General features: G+C 39.4%; 3 protein-coding genes across 3 annotated transcripts; all 3 read left to right on the forward strand.

The window, feature by feature from the left end:
• The first annotated feature begins 2,292 nt into the window (after positions 1-2,292).
• Positions 2,293-6,327, forward strand: LOC139629905 (pulmonary surfactant-associated protein D-like). Its single transcript, XM_071492876.1, has 5 exons — positions 2,293-2,433; positions 2,779-3,013; positions 3,270-3,338; positions 4,242-4,307; positions 5,548-6,327. Exons 2-5 carry the CDS (start codon positions 2,794-2,796, stop codon positions 5,928-5,930), a joined length of 738 nt encoding a protein of 245 aa, XP_071348977.1. The 5' UTR covers positions 2,293-2,433; positions 2,779-2,793; the 3' UTR covers positions 5,931-6,327.
• Positions 6,328-8,715: 2,388 nt separating this feature from the next.
• LOC139629911 (pulmonary surfactant-associated protein D-like) lies at positions 8,716-12,754 on the forward strand. Its single transcript, XM_071492890.1, has 5 exons — positions 8,716-8,856; positions 9,202-9,436; positions 9,693-9,761; positions 10,666-10,731; positions 11,972-12,754. The coding sequence occupies exons 2-5, from the start codon at positions 9,217-9,219 to the stop codon at positions 12,352-12,354; spliced, it is 738 nt and encodes a 245-aa protein (XP_071348991.1). The 5' UTR covers positions 8,716-8,856; positions 9,202-9,216; the 3' UTR covers positions 12,355-12,754.
• Positions 12,755-14,411: 1,657 nt separating this feature from the next.
• LOC139629936 (interferon-induced transmembrane protein 5-like) lies at positions 14,412-20,041 on the forward strand. Its single transcript, XM_071492947.1, has 3 exons — positions 14,412-14,539; positions 16,774-17,206; positions 18,810-20,041. The coding sequence occupies exons 2-3, from the start codon at positions 17,000-17,002 to the stop codon at positions 19,029-19,031; spliced, it is 429 nt and encodes a 142-aa protein (XP_071349048.1). The 5' UTR covers positions 14,412-14,539; positions 16,774-16,999; the 3' UTR covers positions 19,032-20,041.
• Positions 20,042-20,500: the final 459 nt, after the last annotated feature.

The following is a 20,500-nucleotide window of genomic DNA, read 5'->3' on the forward strand; positions in this document are numbered from 1 at the left end:
CACACCTCAAACTGCACCTCACATCAAACGGATCGTCTGTCACTGGATGATGTTTTTTGTCACAACAGAGCTTGAGATCTACTGAGCAGACTCCTCTGTCCACACATGATTACAGCACTCCCCAAAGTAAATGGCAAGTAATGATCTAAAAACCACGTAGACCTACATGAAAACACGACTCTGTGCATCTAATGTCTTTATATCAGAACCATGTCTGGACAAAATGTGCATCATTGTGTTTTTTTTCTCACAATATCACATATTTCACCTCAGATGGTGAGTGTACCATCATCCAGCAGGGTGCAGTGTGTTGCCAGGTTTGCAAAACGAACATGTCACATCTCCAGAATGAATCCAGACACAAATGCTTATTTTTACCTTGACTTGATGTTTCTTCAGTCATTTATCTGCCATTTAAATTCATGTGTGCGTACTTGTTTCTGCCGCACTCTGCATATCAAATCTCATATGGGGGAAACAAACAAATACACACACGCGCACACACACACACACACACACACACACACACACACACACACACACACACAGACTTGACAGGGGTCATTACAACATCCACAAACGTAACCATGAAAACTGGCATCACAGACCAGAATAAAACACAGATCTGAAAAGTTGTTCTTTGCTGCACAATTACACCCATGTACAAAACTAAATATGACGTGTTCACTATGATCCACCAATCTTTGATTAAAGCACGCAGATTATGATCAATACACAGCGAGCACATTGTCTAAAAAAGTAAGATCACATCAATCAACAGCCGCACAATCACAGCTTGATGAGCTGGGTTCCCATATTTCAAGGTTAGTCTGAGAGTAACTGACTGAGTAACTGTTAGATACTGGCTGAGTACTAATGGAAAACACAGTTTATGCTATTATAAGCCAATAACAGTATGAGACTCTTTATTTTCTGTAAATCATACTACTTCAGTTATACTCTAATAGCTTTCAAAGTTGTATAGACTGATTCCATTCATTTCATAGAAAAGCAGAGGATCTTAATGAAACTTACATATGAGCTTTTTGGGAACAGCTGTTCACTTCGGTCCTCTCATCAGTGATGGACGGCACCAAACCCACTGTGGAGATCCAAGGCAAACTCAATGTAGCAAAATAGGACTGGCAATAGCAGTGGACACGCACACACACAACGCATGCAGTGTGTCCCGGGTGTAACAGTACCACAGACGTGTCTTGCCAACTTAATATTGCCGGGGATCAGGAAACAGGATGCATAAAATCTATCTTTTAAAATTTCATATAAAGAATTCATTTTAATGTGTGTGACAAAGTGGGTGAGAGCTCTTTCACTCACACCACTTGCCTCTTCTAATACACATTAATCTCACCATTTTCTACACGTGTTCACTTTACTTTGATTTACCATAGCAGTTGTAACATTGCTTGACTTTCCATCCCAGGTTTGTTTGTGTTAAGCAATATGTTGCCGTTTACATCAAGCACATGAGTAGATTTGAGTAAACACACAATTACAAGTTGGTTTCAGTTACTTTTATTATGTTGCAGCTTTGAGTATTGTTCGTTCCTTTGTTTCCACTTACCTTTCTTTGTTCTGACCATAGACTGTATATAAAAAGGTTCTGACTCACCATTCAGAACTAGTGATGGGAGGGGGCTGCCTAGCTTTTCCTGATTTTTATGGTGTTGGTGATGTCATGGTGACATCGTTGAGAGAGATCAACAAGGGGGTTGTCTCATTTTGTTAACTGACATTCCTGGGTTTGTTTTGTTTGATTTGTGCACCTTACAGAGTTTTGTTTGGGTTTATTTACAAGGGAAAAGTCATGTAGAAATGTCAAGGTGCTGGAAAATAGTCCACGAATGTAGGTTGACTTTGTAAGGTTATTAGGGAAGTACAGGAAACCCTGCTGTGCTATGGCTCAGCCTGACACAGGTTAGGTGTCAACTGACTGGTCTATATAACCAGTGTAACTTCTACTCCAGGGGGAGGAGGTGCAGCAGTGCTGCCAGAAACATGTGCCCTAAATTTGATTTGATATGGGTTCATTTTCTATGATTATGTCTTGTTTGTTTGTTTTTTTTCACATTAATCTTGAGTTGCACGTAAAATGGGGAGCACTGTAAATAAACAATATTCACCTCTGAGAAACCTTGTCTGCTGAATCTGCCTACCTACCACCTTCCTTGCCCTTTGAGCCAGACTATTCTACAATGTGTGGTAATGCATTTGAAACTATTTTCTATTACTACACTCTGCAAGATCAGTTAAGAAAAAAAAAAAAAAAAAAAAGAGGGAGGGTTTCGGACTCTGTGTCATAACCCAAATGAGACGTTGCATCTGTTGTTTACTCTTCACATAGGAGTTCCACCCAATAGCTCAGTTATTTGTCTTTGGAAGTAGTGAAGAGGCAGCACAACCAGCAAATCAGTGAGTTCTTTCCTGCTCATCACTCTTTAATAGTAGATTTAGTGGTATTAGGACCCTTTAAACAGCTTTATAACAACATTGTTTTTCTGTGCGTTTAGCTGGAAGGTTTTCAATATCTGCAGAACAAAATTCACATCTGTAAATATGAGCCCAGTAAATCTGATTTGTTTGCGAGGTGGGAACTATACTGCCAATGTGTAAAACAAGTTATTAATTGTTATGAAATAACCTTTAATTTCAACTCTGAAACAATGGTTGTCAGTGATGATAAAAAATATTTCTAATGCCACCTTCTATACAGCAGTAGTGTACAGCTTCTTAATTATATTTCATATATATTTTCAGTTCTGCACTGAGAAGATGAGGCTGCTTCTCTTATTCTGCATCCTTTGCCTGATGTCTCCCATCGGCTACAGTCAACTTCAAGGTCCTCCTGGTCTTCCTGGTCCTCCGGGTCCTCCTGGTCTCAAAGGTGAAAAAGGAATCCCAGGGCTCCCAGGGTCCAGTGGGCGCCCTGGGCTCCCTGGGTCCCCTGGGCTCCCTGGGCGTGATGGTTCTCCTGGATTTCCAGGTCAAAAAGGTATATTATCAACTTCACTACTGTTTTAAAAGAATATTTTTCCTCTGTCTGAATCCTGGCACTTCCCTGTTTGACAGGCAAATTAGTTTGTTTTGAAACTTCAGTTCTACAATGTCCCCAGATCCTCCCATGTCACCATCCTGATTTAATAAACAGTTTCTTCACTGAGCTGTGTGTGGGGGCTGTACGACTGTACGACTGTACGACTGTATGATTGTATGATTTGTTTGTTTAATGTCTGTTCCCTCCTCTTCAGGGGACCTAGGATTCCCAGGAGTCCCAGGAAGACCTGGAGAACCTGGACCTCGTGCAACGTGTGGCCGGGGTAATATACTTTATGGATTTTGTATGATGATGCAATCATTTAGTAGAATTGTTTTCATCAGCTGAGCAGTTGCTTTTGTTATTTATTATAATACAGGATGCAGTAGAAGTACACCTTGAGCAAATTTCTATTTTTATATTATCCTGCACAAGGACATTTCTGCAAACCTAGACATACTAGTTGTTAGACAAAAAAAGATGAACACCCAAGGTAACAACAGTGTGTGTATGTTTGTGTATCTTCAAATGTTTCATTTTGTCTGTCAGAGAGGAGTTGATACAAGTCTGTAATCAATCCTGAGCCCATAGTTTGTCATTTTTTTATACAATGCATTTTAACAAATTGCAAGTAACATTTCTTTCATTATCGACCCATCTTTTAATTTTGACAGTTTAACCACTGAGTTTGTAAAAAAAATAAAATAAAAAAAGCTATGAAAGATGTCAATCACAGTTTCCCAGAGCTCAAAGTGGCATCTTCAAAACGTTTTCTTAAGCTAAATTTTAAACTTAATTTATTAGTCCATTAGTAAAATGTTTGATGATTCATTTTGTGCTGAGCAGAAAATTGAAGTGATCGACGATCATTTCAGTCTACAAAAGTAATAGTCACCTCGATGGCACATCCTGAACAAAAGGTGAATATCATAGGTTTCATAAAGGTAGTATTTAGGGGCTCTTGTGTAGGTTTGCATTATATTGTAAGGCATGCATGTTATTGTGTCTGTCTTTGCTCCGGTTTCTCTTCTCATTGATGCTCTGATTGTTAGTAATAAGAGAACTGAAGCTGAAACTGCAGTTCACTGTAAGCCTGTCGTTTGAAAAGGTCGCACATCTGCACATGCAGATGTGAGCTCCATATTGTTCTAACGTTTGCTAACTAAACTTGATCTGTTTGATCCAGATACCACTGATTCCAGCTGCCCAGACCTCAACACTTTAAAGGAGAGCCTTGCTAGGTTAGAGCTGGGTAAGTGTCATCATCGAGGACTTACACGAGAGTATTACAGGATGTGAGAGATAATGCTTTGTCAAATTTTCTATCAAATTCATATACTTGAGAACAAAAGGAACACAATCCATCACACTGTCCACCATTTGTCCGGTAATGAACTCGTCCATCACTTCATCTTTTGCCTGATGAAGCGATGAAGGTCTAATGATGGAAATATCATTAATAAAGTGAGTACAAGTGATGGACAGTGTGCGGGAGTTTTGCTCTCTGCTTTCATGACCCTAACATTAATAGGTTTATAGCCGACCTCTCCAGTTACATCACAATCACTCATTCAGAAAATCAAAACTAAAATGAACATTGTTTCCTCATTTTCAAATATCACTAACAACGGGTCATGATATTGTGGCGGCAGAACTCTTCAGATAAGGCCAGTGGATCTTCAGGTCCTCCACAACACTTTAGTTCAATAAAAATCTTACTTTTGCTCAGAGAAGCCAGAAACACTCAAGAGTCAAGAAACATACAGAGACAATGCAGAGCAGAGTATGATTCTAAGATTTACTGATCTTGCTGGTTCATGAACACAGACACTGAATTAGAGCCCAACAAACATCTCCTTATATCCTCTGAGGGGTCTCCACCTATGGTGGGGCTTACTCCTCAGGACATCCCCTTCTTCTCTTCATTGAGAAACGTTTCCACCATTATTTCTAGGTTCTTTTCTTGGAGTTGCTTAATCAGCCTGACTATCCTGATTTTGGCATCAGTCCAAGTGTATTTTTCTTAACACACTGAAAGCCCTGTGTTCCCACTGGATGCTTCTGGTGTGTGTAGGTTTGTTCTTGCAGTTTAATCCAATTTATGTTTGTTTACTCACTGTCTCTAGTGACTACACAACACACTTAGGACACACTCAAGATATATGTCTTAGTTTACTTATTCCATGCATTCTGATAGCTAGTTATACATCTCATAGTTGTACATCTACTGTTGATTACTAAAAATGTACCACTATCCAGCAGCTTTTAGTGTCTCCTGGAAATTTCTATTATGTTGAACTTTGAAGCACATTTCTATAAGTTGAGTATGTCTTATCAAATTGGTGAACGTGTTTGACAGATTTTCAGCATTTCTTTTTTTCAAAAAAAGTTGATTCTTGTTTTCATTTGCTTGTTTTTTCTTAAGTTTCAGTGCTTTGGGTTCCAATTTCTTCATTTATCCCTGGTTTGTTGCATGTTTTTTTTTTCTCCAGCTATAAACTACAGGTTTGTGCGGAAAGTTGGTCAGAAATACTTTGTGTCCTACAAGGAGAGAGACTCTTTCTCCACTGCTGTTGAGTTCTGTTCCCAACGAGGCTTAGAACTGGCTTTGCCCCAAAATGAGGAGGAGAACAATGTACTGACTCAAGTGTTTGGGGACGTTTACAAAGCAGCCTGGATCAACATCAACAATAAAAAAGCAGAGGGGAATTTTGAGGCTGATATGAAAAATCGGCCTCTGACCTTCACCAAATGGGGAGAAGGGCAGCCAGACAGATCCATCCAGGGCACAGGCTGCACAATGCTGTCAGAGAACGGCATCTGGCAAGTGACACGCGAATGCTTCCTGAATGCTTTCATTGTTTGTCAGTTGTAGAGAACTCATGTATCCCATGCAAGTCTTATGCAAAACTTTTTATAGGAAGATATTTGTCTCAAGTACAGTTTACCTGTGATGTTGCATGAGTAGGACAAGAATGAAAATGTAGAGAAAGAAAAAAGATGCATTCTCTGATGCTTATGTCCAGTGAAGTAAAAAATACAGAAAGAACCTTCTCCACATTTTCACAATGATATCGTGGAAGTTGTTTTAAGGGTTGGGTGAAGGAGCGATTGCCCTTCTTACATGTAATAGTTTGTTTCCCAGCACTATCTTTGTAATATATCATATTCTCTCTTAAAATAAGTAGAATTGCATCAGCAGCACGGCATTATGTAAAGCCTGCAATCACTTGTGTTTTGAGAGCACATGACACAATAAAGCACAATAAAGCGTTTCACTCATTTATTTATCATCGTTTTGGGAAACAGAATGCAACAGGATCAAATGTGTAAATCTAGGTGTTATCAGCACACACACTGAAGCAGAAGAGAGAGCTCTGGCTACAGTTATCTGTTCTCATCAAACAAAGTTCACACCTCAAACTGCACCTCACATCAAACGGATCGTCTGTCACTGGATGATGTTTTTGTCACAACAGAGCTTGAGATCTACTGAGCAGACTTCTCTGTCCACACATGATTACAGCACTCCCCAAAGTAAATGGCAAGTAATGATCTAAAAACCACGTAGACCTACGTGAAAACACGACTCTGTGCATCTAATGTCTTTATATCAGAACCATGTCTGGACAAAATGTGCATCATTGTGTTTTTTTTCTCACAATATCACATATTTCACCTCAGATGGTGAGTGTACCATCATCCAGCAGGGTGCAGTGTGTTGCCAGGTTTGCAATACGAACATGTCACATCTCCAGAATGAATCCAGACACAAATGCTTATTTTTACCTTGACTTGATGTTTCTTCAGTCATTTATCTGCCATTTAAATTCATGTGTGTGTACTTGTTTCTGCCGCACTCTGCATATCAAATCTCATACGGGGGAAACAAACAAATACACACACGCACACGCACACACACACACACACACACACACACAGACTTGACAGGGGTCATTACAACATCCACAAACGTAACCATGAAAACTGGCATCACAGACCAGAATAAAACACAGATCTGAAAAGTTGTTCTTTGCTGCACAATCACACCCATGTACAAAACTAAATATGACGTGTTCACTATGATCCACCAATCTTTGATTAAAGCACGCAGATTATGATCAATACACAGCGAGCACATTGTCTAAAAAAGTAAGATCACATCAATCAACAGCCGCACAATCACAGCTTGATGAGCTGGGTTCCCATATTTCAAGGTTAGTCTGAGAGTAACTGACTGAGTAACTGTTAGATACTGGCTGAGTACTAATGGAAAACACAGTTTATGCTATTATAAGCCAATAACAGTATGAGACTCTTTATTTTCTGTAAATCATACTACTTCAGTTATACTCTAATAGCTTTCAAAGTTGTATAGACTGATTCCATTCATTTCATAGAAAAGCAGAGGATCTTAATGAAACTTACATGTGAGCTTTTTGGGAACAGCTGTTCACTTCGGTCCTCTCATCAGTGATGGACGGCACCAAACCCACTGTGGAGATCCAAGGCAAACTCAATGTAGCAAAATAGGACTGGCAATAGCAGTGGACACGCACACACACAACGCATGCACAGACGTGTCTTGCCAACTTAATATTGCCGGGGATCAGGAAACAGGATGCATAAAATCTATCTTTTAAAATTTCATATAAAGAATTCATTTTAATGTGTGTGACAAAGTGGGTGAGAGCTCTTTCACTCACACCACTTGCCTCTTCTAATACACATTAATCTCACCATTTTCTACACGTGTTCACTTTACTTTGATTTACCATAGCAGTTGTAACATTGCTTGACTTTCCATCCCAGGTTTGTTTGTGTTAAGCAATATGTTGCCGTTTACATCAAGCACATGAGTAGATTTGAGTAAACACACAATTACAAGTTGGTTTCAGTTACTTTTATTATGTTGCAGCTTTGAGTATTGTTCGTTCCTTTGTTTCCACTTACCTTTCTTTGTTCTGACCATAGACTGTATATAAAAAGGTTCTGACTCACCATTCAGAACTAGTGATGGGAGGGGGCTGCCTAGCTTTTCCTGATTTTTATGGTGTTGGTGATGTCATGGTGACATCGTTGAGAGAGATCAACAAGGGGGTTGTCTCATTTTGTTAACTGACATTCCTGGGTTTGTTTTGTTTGATTTGTGCACCTTACAGAGTTTTGTTTGGGTTTATTTACAAGGGAAAAGTCATGTAGAAATGTCAAGGTGCTGGAAAATAGTCCACGAATGTAGGTTGACTTTGTAAGGTTATTAGGGAAGTACAGGAAACCCTGCTGTGCTATGGCTCAGCCTGACACAGGTTAGGTGTCAACTGACTGGTCTATATAACCAGTGTAACTTCTACTCCAGGGGGAGGAGGTGCAGCAGTGCTGCCAGAAACATGTGCCCTAAATTTGATTTGATATGGGTTCATTTTCTATGATTATGTCTTGTTTGTTTGTTTTTTTTCACATTAATCTTGAGTTGCACGTAAAATGGGGAGCACTGTAAATAAACAATATTCACCTCTGAGAAACCTTGTCTGCTGAATCTGCCTACCTACCACCTTCCTTGCCCTTTGAGCCAGACTATTCTACAATGTGTGGTAATGCATTTGAAACTATTTTCTATTACTACACTCTGCAAGATCAGTTAAGAAAAAAAAAAAAAAAAAAAAGAGGGAGGGTTTCGGACTCTGTGTCATAACCCAAATGAGACGTTGCATCTGTTGTTTACTCTTCACATAGGAGTTCCACCCAATAGCTCAGTTATTTGTCTTTGGAAGTAGTGAAGAGGCAGCACAACCAGCAAATCAGTGAGTTCTTTCCTGCTCATCACTCTTTAATAGTAGATTTAGTGGTATTAGGACCCTTTAAACAGCTTTATAACAACATTGTTTTTCTGTGCGTTTAGCTGGAAGGTTTTCAATATCTGCAGAACAAAATTCACATCTGTAAATATGAGCCCAGTAAATCTGATTTGTTTGCGAGGTGGGAACTATACTGCCAATGTGTAAAACAAGTTATTAATTGTTATGAAATAACCTTTAATTTCAACTCTGAAACAATGGTTGTCAGTGATGATAAAAAATATTTCTAATGCCACCTTCTATACAGCAGTAGTGTACAGCTTCTTAATTATATTTCATATATATTTTCAGTTCTGCACTGAGAAGATGAGGCTGCTTCTCTTATTCTGCATCCTTTGCCTGATGTCTCCCATCGGCTACAGTCAACTTCAAGGTCCTCCTGGTCTTCCTGGTCCTCCGGGTCCTCCTGGTCTCAAAGGTGAAAAAGGAATCCCAGGGCTCCCAGGGTCCAGTGGGCGCCCTGGGCTCCCTGCGTCCCATGGGCTCCCTGGGCGTGATGGTTCTCCTGGATTTCCAGGTCAAAAAGGTATATTATCAACTTCACTACTGTTTTAAAAGAATATTTTTCCTCTGTCTGAATCCTGGCACTTCCCCGTTTGACAGACAAATTAGTTTGTTTTGAAACTTCAGTTCTACAATGTCCCCAGATCCTCCCATGTCACCATCCTGATTTAATAAACAGTTTCTTCACTGAGCTGTGTGTGGGGGCTGTACGACTGTACGACTGTACGACTGTATGATTGTATGATTTGTTTGTTTAATGTCTGTTCCCTCCTCTTCAGGGGACCTAGGATTCCCAGGAGTCCCAGGAAGACCTGGAGAACCTGGACCTCGTGCAACGTGTGGCCGGGGTAATATACTTTATGGATTTTGTATGATGATGCAATCATTTAGTAGAATTGTTTTCATCAGCTGAGCAGTTGCTTTTGTTATTTATTATAATACAGGATGCAGTAGAAGTACACCTTGAGCAAATTTCTATTTTTATATTATCCTGCACAAGGACATTTCTGCAAACCTAGACATACTAGTTGTTAGACAAAAAAAGATGAACACCCAAGGTAACAACAGTGTGTGTATGTTTGTGTATCTTCAAATGTTTCATTTTGTCTGTCAGAGAGGAGTTGATACAAGTCTGTAATCAATCCTGAGCCCATAGTTTGTCATTTTTTTATACAATGCATTTTAACAAATTGCAAGTAACATTTCTTTCATTATCGACCCATCTTTTAATTTTGACAGTTTAACCACTGAGTTTGTAAAAAAAAAAAAAATAAAAAAAGCTATGAAAGATGTCAATCACAGTTTCCCAGAGCTCAAAGTGGCATCTTCAAAACGTTTTCTTAAGCTAAATTTTAAACTTAATTTATTAGTCCATTAGTAAAATGTTTGATGATTCATTTTGTGCTGAGCAGAAAATTGAAGTGATCGACGATCATTTCAGTCTACAAAAGTAATAGTCACCTCGATGGCACATCCTGAACAAAAGGTGAATATCATAGGTTTCATAAAGGTAGTATTTAGGGGCTCTTGTGTAGGTTTGCATTATATTGTAAGGCATGCATGTTATTGTGTCTGTCTTTGCTCCGGTTTCTCTTCTCATTGATGCTCTGATTGTTAGTAATAAGAGAACTGAAGCTGAAACTGCAGTTCACTGTAAGCCTGTCGTTTGAAAAGGTCGCACATCTGCACATGCAGATGTGAGCTCCATATTGTTCTAACGTTTGCTAACTAAACTTGATCTGTTTGATCCAGATACCACTGATTCCAGCTGCCCAGACCTCAACACTTTAAAGGAGAGCCTTGCTAGGTTAGAGCTGGGTAAGTGTCATCATCGAGGACTTACACGAGAGTATTACAGGATGTGAGAGATAATGCTTTGTCAAATTTTCTATCAAATTCATATACTTGAGAACAAAAGGAACACAATCCATCACACTGTCCACCATTTGTCCGGTAATGAACTCGTCCATCACTTCATCTTTTGCCTGATGAAGCGATGAAGGTCTAATGATGGAAATATCATTAATAAAGTGAGTACAAGTGATGGACAGTGTGCGGGAGTTTTGCTCTCTGCTTTCATGACCCTAACATTAATAGGTTTATAGCCGACCTCTCCAGTTACATCACAATCACTCATTCAGAAAATCAAAACTAAAATGAACATTGTTTCCTCATTTTCAAATATCACTAACAACGGGTCATGATATTGTGGCGGCAGAACTCTTCAGATAAGGCCAGTGGATCTTCAGGTCCTCCACAACACTTTAGTTCAATAAAAATCTTACTTTTGCTCAGAGAAGCCAGAAACACTCAAGAGTCAAGAAACATACAGAGACAATGCAGAGCAGAGTATGATTCTAAGATTTACTGATCTTGCTGGTTCATGAACACAGACACTGAATTAGAGCCCAACAAACATCTCCTTATATCCTCTGAGGGGTCTCCACCTATGGTGGGGCTTACTCCTCAGGACATCCCCTTCTTCTCTTCATTGAGAAACGTTTCCACCATTATTTCTAGGTTCTTTTCTTGGAGTTGCTTAATCAGCCTGACTATCCTGATTTTGGCATCAGTCCAAGTGTATTTTTCTTAACACACTGAAAGCCCTGTGTTCCCACTGGATGCTTCTGGTGTGTGTAGGTTTGTTCTTGCAGTTTAATCCAATTTATGTTTGTTTACTCACTGTCTCTAGTGACTACACAACACACTTAGGACACACTCAAGATATATGTCTTAGTTTACTTATTCCATGCATTCTGATAGCTAGTTATACATCTCATAGTTGTACATCTACTGTTGATTACTAAAAATGTACCACTATCCAGCAGCTTTTAGTGTCTCCTGGAAATTTCTATTATGTTGAACTTTGAAGCACATTTCTATAAGTTGAGTATGTCTTATCAAATTGGTGAACGTGTTTGACAGATTTTCAGCATTTCTTTTTTTCAAAAAAAGTTGATTCTTGTTTTCATTTGCTTGTTTTTTCTTAAGTTTCAGTGCTTTGGGTTCCAATTTCTTCATTTATCCCTGGTTTGTTGCATGTTTTTTTTTTCTCCAGCTATAAACTACAGGTTTGTGCGGAAAGTTGGTCAGAAATACTTTGTGTCCTACAAGGAGAGAGACTCTTTCTCCACTGCTGTTGAGTTCTGTTCCCAACGAGGCTTAGAACTGGCTTTGCCCCAAAATGAGGAGGAGAACAATGTACTGACTCAAGTGTTTGGGGACGTTTACAAAGCAGCCTGGATCAACATCAACAATAAAAAAGCAGAGGGGAATTTTGAGGCTGATATGAAAAATCGGCCTCTGACCTTCACCAAATGGGGAGAAGGGCAGCCAGACAGATCCATCCAGGGCACAGGCTGCACAATGCTGTCAGAGAACGGCATCTGGCAAGTGACACGCGAATGCTTCCTGAATGCTTTCATTGTTTGTCAGTTGTAGAGAACTCATGTATCCCATGCAAGTCTTATGCAAAACTTTTTATAGGAAGATATTTGTCTCAAGTACAGTTTACCTGTGATGTTGCATGAGTAGGACAAGAATGAAAATGTAGAGAAAGAAAAAAGATGCATTCTCTGATGCTTATGTCCAGTGAAGTAAAAAATACAGAAAGAACCTTCTCCACATTTTCACAATGATATCGTGGAAGTTGTTTTAAGGGTTGGGTGAAGGAGCGATTGCCCTTCTTACATGTAATAGTTTGTTTCCCAGCACTATCTTTGTAATATATCATATTCTCTCTTAAAATAAGTAGAATTGCATCAGCAGCACGGCATTATGTAAAGCCTGCAATCACTTGTGTTTTGAGAGCACATGACACAATAAAGCACAATAAAGCGTTTCACTCATTTATTTATCATCGTTTTGGGAAACAGAATGCAACAGGATCAAATGTGTAAATCTAGGTGTTATCAGCACACACACTGAAGCAGAAGAGAGAGCTCTGGCTACAGTTATCTGTTCTCATCAAACAAAGTTCACACCTCAAACTGCACCTCACATCAAACGGATCGTCTGTCACTGGATGATGTTTTTGTCACAACAGAGCTTGAGATCTACTGAGCAGACTCCTCTGTCCACACATGATTACAGCACTCCCCAAAGTAAATGGCAAGTAATGATCTAAAAACCACGTAGACCTACGTGAAAACACGACTCTGTGCATCTAATGTCTTTATATCAGAACCATGTCTGGACAAAATGTGCATCATTGTGTTTTTTTTCTCACAATATCACATATTTCACCTCAGATGGTGAGTGTACCATCATCCAGCAGGGTGCAGTGTGTTGCCAGGTTTGCAATACGAACATGTCACATCTCCAGAATGAATCCAGACACAAATGCTTATTTTTACCTTGACTTGATGTTTCTTCAGTCATTTATCTGCCATTTAAATTCATGTGTGCGTACTTGTTTCTGCCGCACTCTGCATATCAAATCTCATATGGGGGAAACAAACAAATACACACACGCGCACACACACACACACACACACACACACACACACACACACACACACACACACACAGACTTGACAGGGGTCATTACAACATCCACAAACGTAACCATGAAAACTGGCATCACAGACCAGAATAAAACACAGATCTGAAAAGTTGTTCTTTGCTGCACAATCACACCCATGTACAAAACTAAATATGACGTGTTCACTATGATCCACCAATCTTTGATTAAAGCACGCAGATTATGATCAATACATAGCGAGCACATTGTCTAAAAAAGTAAGATCACATCAATCAACAGCCGCACAATCACAGCTTGATGAGCTGGGTTCCCATATTTCAAGGTTAGTCTGAGAGTAACTGACTGAGTAACTGTAACAGTATGAAACCCATTTTTATTATCTAAATCACACTACTAAAGTTATACTCTAATAGCTTTCAGTGTTGTATAGACTGATTCCATTATTTTCATACTATCTATAAAATATAAATATAAATTCTACTACTTTTAGGCCTACAAATAAACAATTTATGAATTATCTCCCAACTAGAATTCTATGCCGGGTAATGTAGAAGAGACACTGAAACACCGATTATATTGGGAAATAAAATTTAGAGACAATATATTTAAACATAGAGAACAATTTGAATTAAGGTCCAATTATGGTTACCGGTCAAAATTTCTGGGAGGGGGGGTGTTCTGCATGTCTGATAATAATGGACAGAAAAGAAGATAAATGCACCCATCACCTGTTATTGAACTTTTTCAGAAGTTAAAATTGACTCACCACTTTGTCTCCGACAAACACAGTCCCCAGGATCCTTTCCGTCCTTTCAGTGTCAAGCACTCCCATTTTGTGGAAAGCAGCTGAGTCCAATTTGTAAATATTTTTCGATGAAAGTGTCTTTGACCTGTCGTAGGTTTCTGCACCAAAGTAGGAAGTGCAAGGTGTTGGGTGGTTGTCAGCAACAATCCACAAATAAAGCCTGTAGCGCTCGTTTCTATTTGACGCTAAACTAAAGGCTGTCCCAAAGACACCCTCACTTTACCCACACAGGTAAAATTTCATTGGTTGGTTTTAATATCACTAATACAAAAACTAGGATGGAATGGGCTCACCAATCACAGAGTGCCCGGACTTTTTTTACCCAGCAACGGGCCACGGTAAGATCCTGATAGGGCTGGACACTGATGTTTTTTTGTTTTGTGGCTGATTTCTCCAGTCCACTCCAACATGCTGCTGTTTGGGAGGTTAAGGTGAAATTTTAGATTTTCACTCGAGAGAGCTCTGAGTGATGTTTCCCCGTCCTTTACCAAGAGAAAAATCGAGTTCACAATAAACATGGCTAACGCTCATTATCTGGAATATAGATATAATGTTGCTGCTTGGTTAATTGTCTTTTGTAAATACTGTCGTTATCCGTCCTACTGTAAAAATGACCCTTTTTTAGAAGGAAAAAAAAAGTCGGAAACGCAATTTGTACTAATACCATGTGTGTTTTTATCTTGAATTGGTGACGAGGAAGACATTTTCCCACTATAATCGAGCGCAAGAACAATATTGAGCAAAAAACTAAGATAATTATCCAATATAAAACCAGCTACCCATAAATACAGAAAACAATCTTAAGGGTGTTTGCTGCTCACCAAAGGCGTGCAGCAGAGTGGCGCAGCGGAAGCGTGCTGGGCCCATAACCCAGAGGTCGATGGATCGAAACCATCCTCTGCTAGTTTTATTTTTTTATTTTTTGGTCCCTTCGTTGTCATCACTGTGTATGTGCCTTAGTTATTTCTACTTGCGAGCAGGTAACATTAACGTAACATCATTTTTTCAAATTCATGTAACGACGATGCTTTTTTTAGTTTACTAAATACAATAGTTGTTTATTTTAATAAAGTTTTTTCGAGGTCTTAATTCAATCTTAGGATCATTTTAGCAGTTGGCGCTGTTGCATATCATAAAGAAAGGTGATTTTGTTATTCATTCAATGGGGTGGAAAAGGTAAAAGAAATATAATGTAATGGCGTACATTCTGACCGCAACACAAACTACATATTACATTTGAAGAAAGACCTCTTTAAAATAGTTCAAAAAACGGAACATTTAAACCTTTAATTTATTCCAGGACTGTTGTTTTTGGCTGCATTAGTTTTAGCCAATCGTACCCATTAAAATGGACAGTGTGTTTGCAACGATTTGCATCTCTTCAGGTTAACTGTACGCGGCCAGCAGAGGGCATTGTTTTACTTTTCAGTATTTCCAATCATACATAACCAGTGCTCATTTTGAACTTAACATGATCAGTTGTCCATTTGTGTTTAAACTTTTTAAACTCTTTTTTTTTTTTTTTTTTTTTTTTTTAATTCTGCCACACCTATGAAATCCTCCCATTATGGCCTCTGGATCCAGCACAAAACATTCTCAGACTGAACTGTGAAAACTGCTAATTGGCCTGATATCTGAAATCCTTCACATCTGTGAACTTTATGTCAACAATATAAACAACAGCAATATTAAAGCTAAAGAGGCAGGTTCGTATACACATCTTGCCAAAGTCAATCCGAACAGCAGTGATCTGTCCACTTGTGATCAGCTCACCTGGGACGGATGTTAGTGCCAGATCTGAACCGGGTTTAATGCAGGCACTCAAATGCAACTTTTCTACAGCGGCCATCAACAGCAGACTGTGGTTGTACTTGGAAACTCCAGTTGGAGTAATTTGAAGTGAATTTGAAGAGTTTTAAATTATAATACTGAGCCATTCCTGCTGTGTGAAAAAAGATTGAAACAAAAAAATAAAAAAGATTTTAACCTTGCTGTCAAGCATCAGAGCCCAAGATGATGTCTTCATATTGATTTTGTCCAACAGTCCAAAACTTAAAGATGTATTCCAATTGGTCCATGGTTTGTCTATGCTTGCAAGAAAATCAGTTAATCAGTTATCAGAAAAGTCTTGGGTTAGTTTGCCATTGATTGACAGATCATCTCAACTTTACCTTAGACAAATGTTCAGGCAGGATGATTCCTGGCCTGAACTTTAATTTGAGTGGAGTTGTCATATATTTAAGTAATTTGTAGAGAAGTGTAACCTTTTTGCACCCACTCAGTTCCCTTCAAGACCACATCACAGACTTGTCCTTCAAGGCCTCTGGCAGACAGCGTTTCAGATGAACTCCTCCTCAACATCAAGGCTTTTGAACAGCACAACCCTTCCTCAGCTGTCCTCTGTTACCACCGTCCAACTCAACCCGCACCACTAGGACTTCTAAGAAAGCTGAAGTGCAGGGCACTTTGGTGGAAGATACTTTGTGCTGCTCCCATGCATCTATATGCTGTCTCTTTCTCTGCATTCTCTCTCTCTCAAACTGCTCTCTCTCTCTCTGTATCTCTATTTCAGTCTCTCTCTGGCCTGACCACATAATGACAGACCTACTGTATGTTAAAGGACCCTGCCCATGCGTTCTCTCCTGGCCGCCTCCTTCTTCATGGGCCTTTATAAGCCTCCTACACGGGGGGGGCACTAATTTCCAAAGAGGGACCAAGCACAGGCATCTGGAAGACAAGCTAGTTTGCAAAGCTACCTATTCATCCACAGCTGGGGGGACACCTGACCGAACATAGCCATGGACAACCATTCGTACAACTTTCCGTCCGACTGCACCCCGCTCACCAACTGCAAGTCTGCCCGTAAGCCGGCTGGATCCACCGTGGTGAATATGGGCAACACTGGAAAGAATCCTCCCCGGGACTATCTCATTTGGTCACTGTGCAACACCTTGTACGTTAACTTCTGTTGCCTTGGATTCATGGCTCTCATCTACTCCATCAAGGTGAGGTCATTTTTTATGAAACGCTCAGTGTCCAAAAAAAATTAACTGACGAGCCAAAAGTAAGAGGACAGCAAGGGTCTGCACTGTTTTGTGTTTAAGAGAGAAGTTCAAGCAGGGATTGAAGGATGCTCTTTACAGATGTGATTTACAGAAGCATCCAAACAATGCAGAGACCCACTGTTTTATTTGACATTGTTATTTAACCTCCTTTCTAAAGTCTTTTAAAATCTGTTTGAAGCCTTCACCACTGACCGTAAATCCCAATCCGTTTTCTTAAATGAAGGTAATACTGATGATGTTAATGAACCAATGTTAGAAGAACTGCTTTCTTAGCCGATTTCTTAAGTGATGCAACATTTTGAACACGTGAGAAAAGAGAATAATTGTTATAATTGGTTAACAATATGCAATGTAACATTAGATTTTAATTGTGCCAGCCTAATGCAGCAAGAACACCTCTAGGATAATTTTAAAGGTGTCTGTAATGCATGTTTGGCAGTAATAGACAAAATGTGTGCTGAATTGGCAAGGGAAGCTTTGAACCAATGAGCAAAGGAAAATTCCATATTGGGAAATGGCGCACAGACAGATTTCTAGAGAACAAGTGAACAAGTTACTACTCTGTCAAAGTCAAGAAAAAATTGGCATAGCTGGATTTAGAGTGCCAAACTTGTGCAATAGGTCGTGTAATGCCATAAAAGGTTCATGTAAATGCTCGTTTAGCAAAATCTTTGTTGTAAAATCTGAAAAACAATATATTTCAGACACTGGAGACCTGTTATTGTCCCTGGTCAGATGGTGCACACAGTATAAAGTTGGTGTGCCCTCTACCACAGGAATGGGGCTGTCCAGAAACAGGAGTCCAAATCTAAACAAAAGCTTTCCTCACTTAAAAGACGCCAGAAGATCCTTGAAAATGCCATGTGCAAAGCAGGACTGGACAAACTGTAGCACTACCTGAATAAAAAGGTTACAGCAAACTCACCACAAAAGGGCGTGGATAGCCTTTATTTAAGTCTTTTATTTCTGTCAGCATAGGGAGCAGCTCTGAATCACAGGCCATGTATTGGCTCAGCTCTCAAATTAAAAACAGGGACTGGCTGCTCGTCTGGGGAGTTAAAAATGGCGTAATTGGCATCTTCCTAATGGGCAAGTACTCATGGGAAATTAGAGAGTGCTGGGGAAAGATTCAGCCTAGCCTGTTCCAAAATACACAGATACACTTAGAGGCATCTCAAGGATTTAATATCACTCCAATCGTGCGCTGGATGGAAAAACTAGGAATTATGGGACAAGTTGCAATGAACTGACCGTAAACAAAAACAGAACTGAACATTATAATATGTCTTTGTTTGCCCTCCTCTTCTTATTATACTACATGCTTAGTTGGTGTTTACATGAATATAATGACATATAATGACATATAATAACATGCACTAAGTCTTTTTGTACTTTATGTGCATTTTGTCTCTGGTAATGTTTCATTGCAGAAGAGACAAAGATTTCACATATTTTAAAATTTTTTTAAAAGATTTCTTTATCAGTCAAAACTAACTCGTGTGTGTGTGTGTGTGTGTGTGTGTGTGTGTGTGTGTGTGCGTAGGCCAGGGACCAGAAGACTCAGGGTAACCTGCAGCTGGCTCAGGAGTGTTCAGACAAGGCCAAGTGGTACAACATCCTGGCGGCCGGCTGGAACTTGCTGATTCCACTTCTGGCCATCATCCTTCTTGTCCTTCTGCTCGTCCACCTGGGCTCATCCCAGGGCTCCTTCGACTTCCTGGGAGAGGACGGCTTCCAAAACTTCATGAAACTCTTCAGCTGGTAGATGGATATGGCGGGAGAGAAATAAAAAAAAAAATTAAAAAAATGTCAGCCTCTAAGTCAAGAATTTTAGTCAGACTAAGCCAAGTGATAAAGGTCTCAGAGCTCCTTTTCCATATGGAAGCCATGGTCTGTCCTGGGATTTTTTAAAATCCCAGCATTAAAATAATCCAATTGGCGAGAAGGAAAAGTAAACCTTGGGTTGTGTATTACAAGAATATCCTCTTAAGGATGCACCAATACTAATGCTGATATCAAATATTAGATTAAAACAGGAAATTTGACCAGTATCTGAAAGTTACACATAAAAAATTATGGATAAAACATAAGACTAAACATTTGGTCAAGTGACCTAAAACTAATGATACATGTTTATATTGTTCAGTGAAAGCAATACAGCAATTTAGTACATGTAGTCTGGCATTTCTCAGACTTGATATTGTGAGAAAGAAAAGAAAACATAAGTATCAGTGCTTCCCTAATTGTAATGTCAGTATTAGAGAGCATTCAGCTTACACCTGCCAGTCTCCCAGAGATGGTCAGTTGAGCCATTGATCAAAAGTTAAAGCAAATAGAAAATAAGGGAATAAATGGAGACAAGAAAGAATAAGAGCTGATTCCAGGCTGAGAGATTGAGCAAGCAGCTACTCTGGGTCATTTTTGTTGTTATTTATTGTATTTATGTTGAATGGAAATTTGGGTGACAGCTGAAATTACCTCTAGTCAGCATAGATAGAGGAGAAAGAGAGCAGAGAGAACAGAGGACTGTGGAGCCAAAGTCTGAATATACCGTGATGATGAGAAGCCACTTTACAAGGGACCTCCCATTGATAGTCCTTTATTTTTTGTCTTTCATCATTTTTTAAAATTTTATTACTGTTACAGCATACATCTATTTTTTGTCATTATTCATGTATTTTTATCAGTGTTTTGTCGTTTTAAGTATTTTGATTTTACACCATCTTATTGAGCTAAATAAACCAGATACTGTTAAGCCAGTATTGCATTGAAAAACAAATTGGCCTTAATTTTATCTTTCACATGATTATCTTATATTTATTTTACCAAAAATTTACATACAATTCTCAGGTGTTTTTTTCAGGTCTCCTCAGGTTTCCTCAGCTAATGAACACAAGGATGAAGTGATGAATGTTCAAATGCGGTTGCGGTTCTGCTGCAGCACCTACACCCAGCTTTAAAGTGGTCATTTTGGGCTTTATAGGTTTGACTGTGGGGCGGGTCTAAGGCATAGCACGGTTGTTTTCATCCCAGCTGTGAGGCTGCTGCAGCACCAACTATATACAGAACACCCCATTTTAGGAAAACAGTATAAATGTGCCCTCCAGTCGTGAGGCAGGGCTGCCCAGGCTGACCACAACAGAGGAGGCAGCAGCAGTGTGGAGGCCTGCAGCGGGACAAGATGGCTCACTTCCACTCAATCTGCTCTCAGTCTGAGGAATTATCACAAATTGA

The sequence above is a fragment of the Trachinotus anak genome, unplaced genomic scaffold (assembly GCF_046630095.1).
Source record: "Trachinotus anak isolate AG129_WGS33_773 ecotype Australia unplaced genomic scaffold, CSIRO_AGI_Tana_v1 ptg000002l, whole genome shotgun sequence".
Lineage (NCBI taxonomy): Eukaryota > Metazoa > Chordata > Actinopteri > Carangiformes > Carangidae > Trachinotus > Trachinotus anak.

What these genes read in the sequence shown, in the direction of transcription:
- LOC139629936 (XM_071492947.1), top strand. Translation starts at nt 17,000, where the DNA reads ATGGACAACCATTCGTACAACTTTCCGTCCGACTGCACCCCGCTCACC. An exon ending in CTCTCATCTACTCCATCAAG is followed by an intron (nt 17,207 to 18,809) that starts GTGAGGTCATTT and finishes GTGTGTGCGTAG; the next exon opens with GCCAGGGACCAGAAGACTCA.
- LOC139629905 (XM_071492876.1), top strand. Translation starts at nt 2,794, where the DNA reads ATGAGGCTGCTTCTCTTATTCTGCATCCTTTGCCTGATGTCTCCCATC. An exon ending in TCGTGCAACGTGTGGCCGGG is followed by an intron (nt 3,339 to 4,241) that starts GTAATATACTTT and finishes TGTTTGATCCAG; the next exon opens with ATACCACTGATTCCAGCTGC. An exon ending in CCTTGCTAGGTTAGAGCTGG is followed by an intron (nt 4,308 to 5,547) that starts GTAAGTGTCATC and finishes TTTTTTCTCCAG; the next exon opens with CTATAAACTACAGGTTTGTG.
- LOC139629911 (XM_071492890.1), top strand. Translation starts at nt 9,217, where the DNA reads ATGAGGCTGCTTCTCTTATTCTGCATCCTTTGCCTGATGTCTCCCATC. An exon ending in TCGTGCAACGTGTGGCCGGG is followed by an intron (nt 9,762 to 10,665) that starts GTAATATACTTT and finishes TGTTTGATCCAG; the next exon opens with ATACCACTGATTCCAGCTGC. An exon ending in CCTTGCTAGGTTAGAGCTGG is followed by an intron (nt 10,732 to 11,971) that starts GTAAGTGTCATC and finishes TTTTTTCTCCAG; the next exon opens with CTATAAACTACAGGTTTGTG.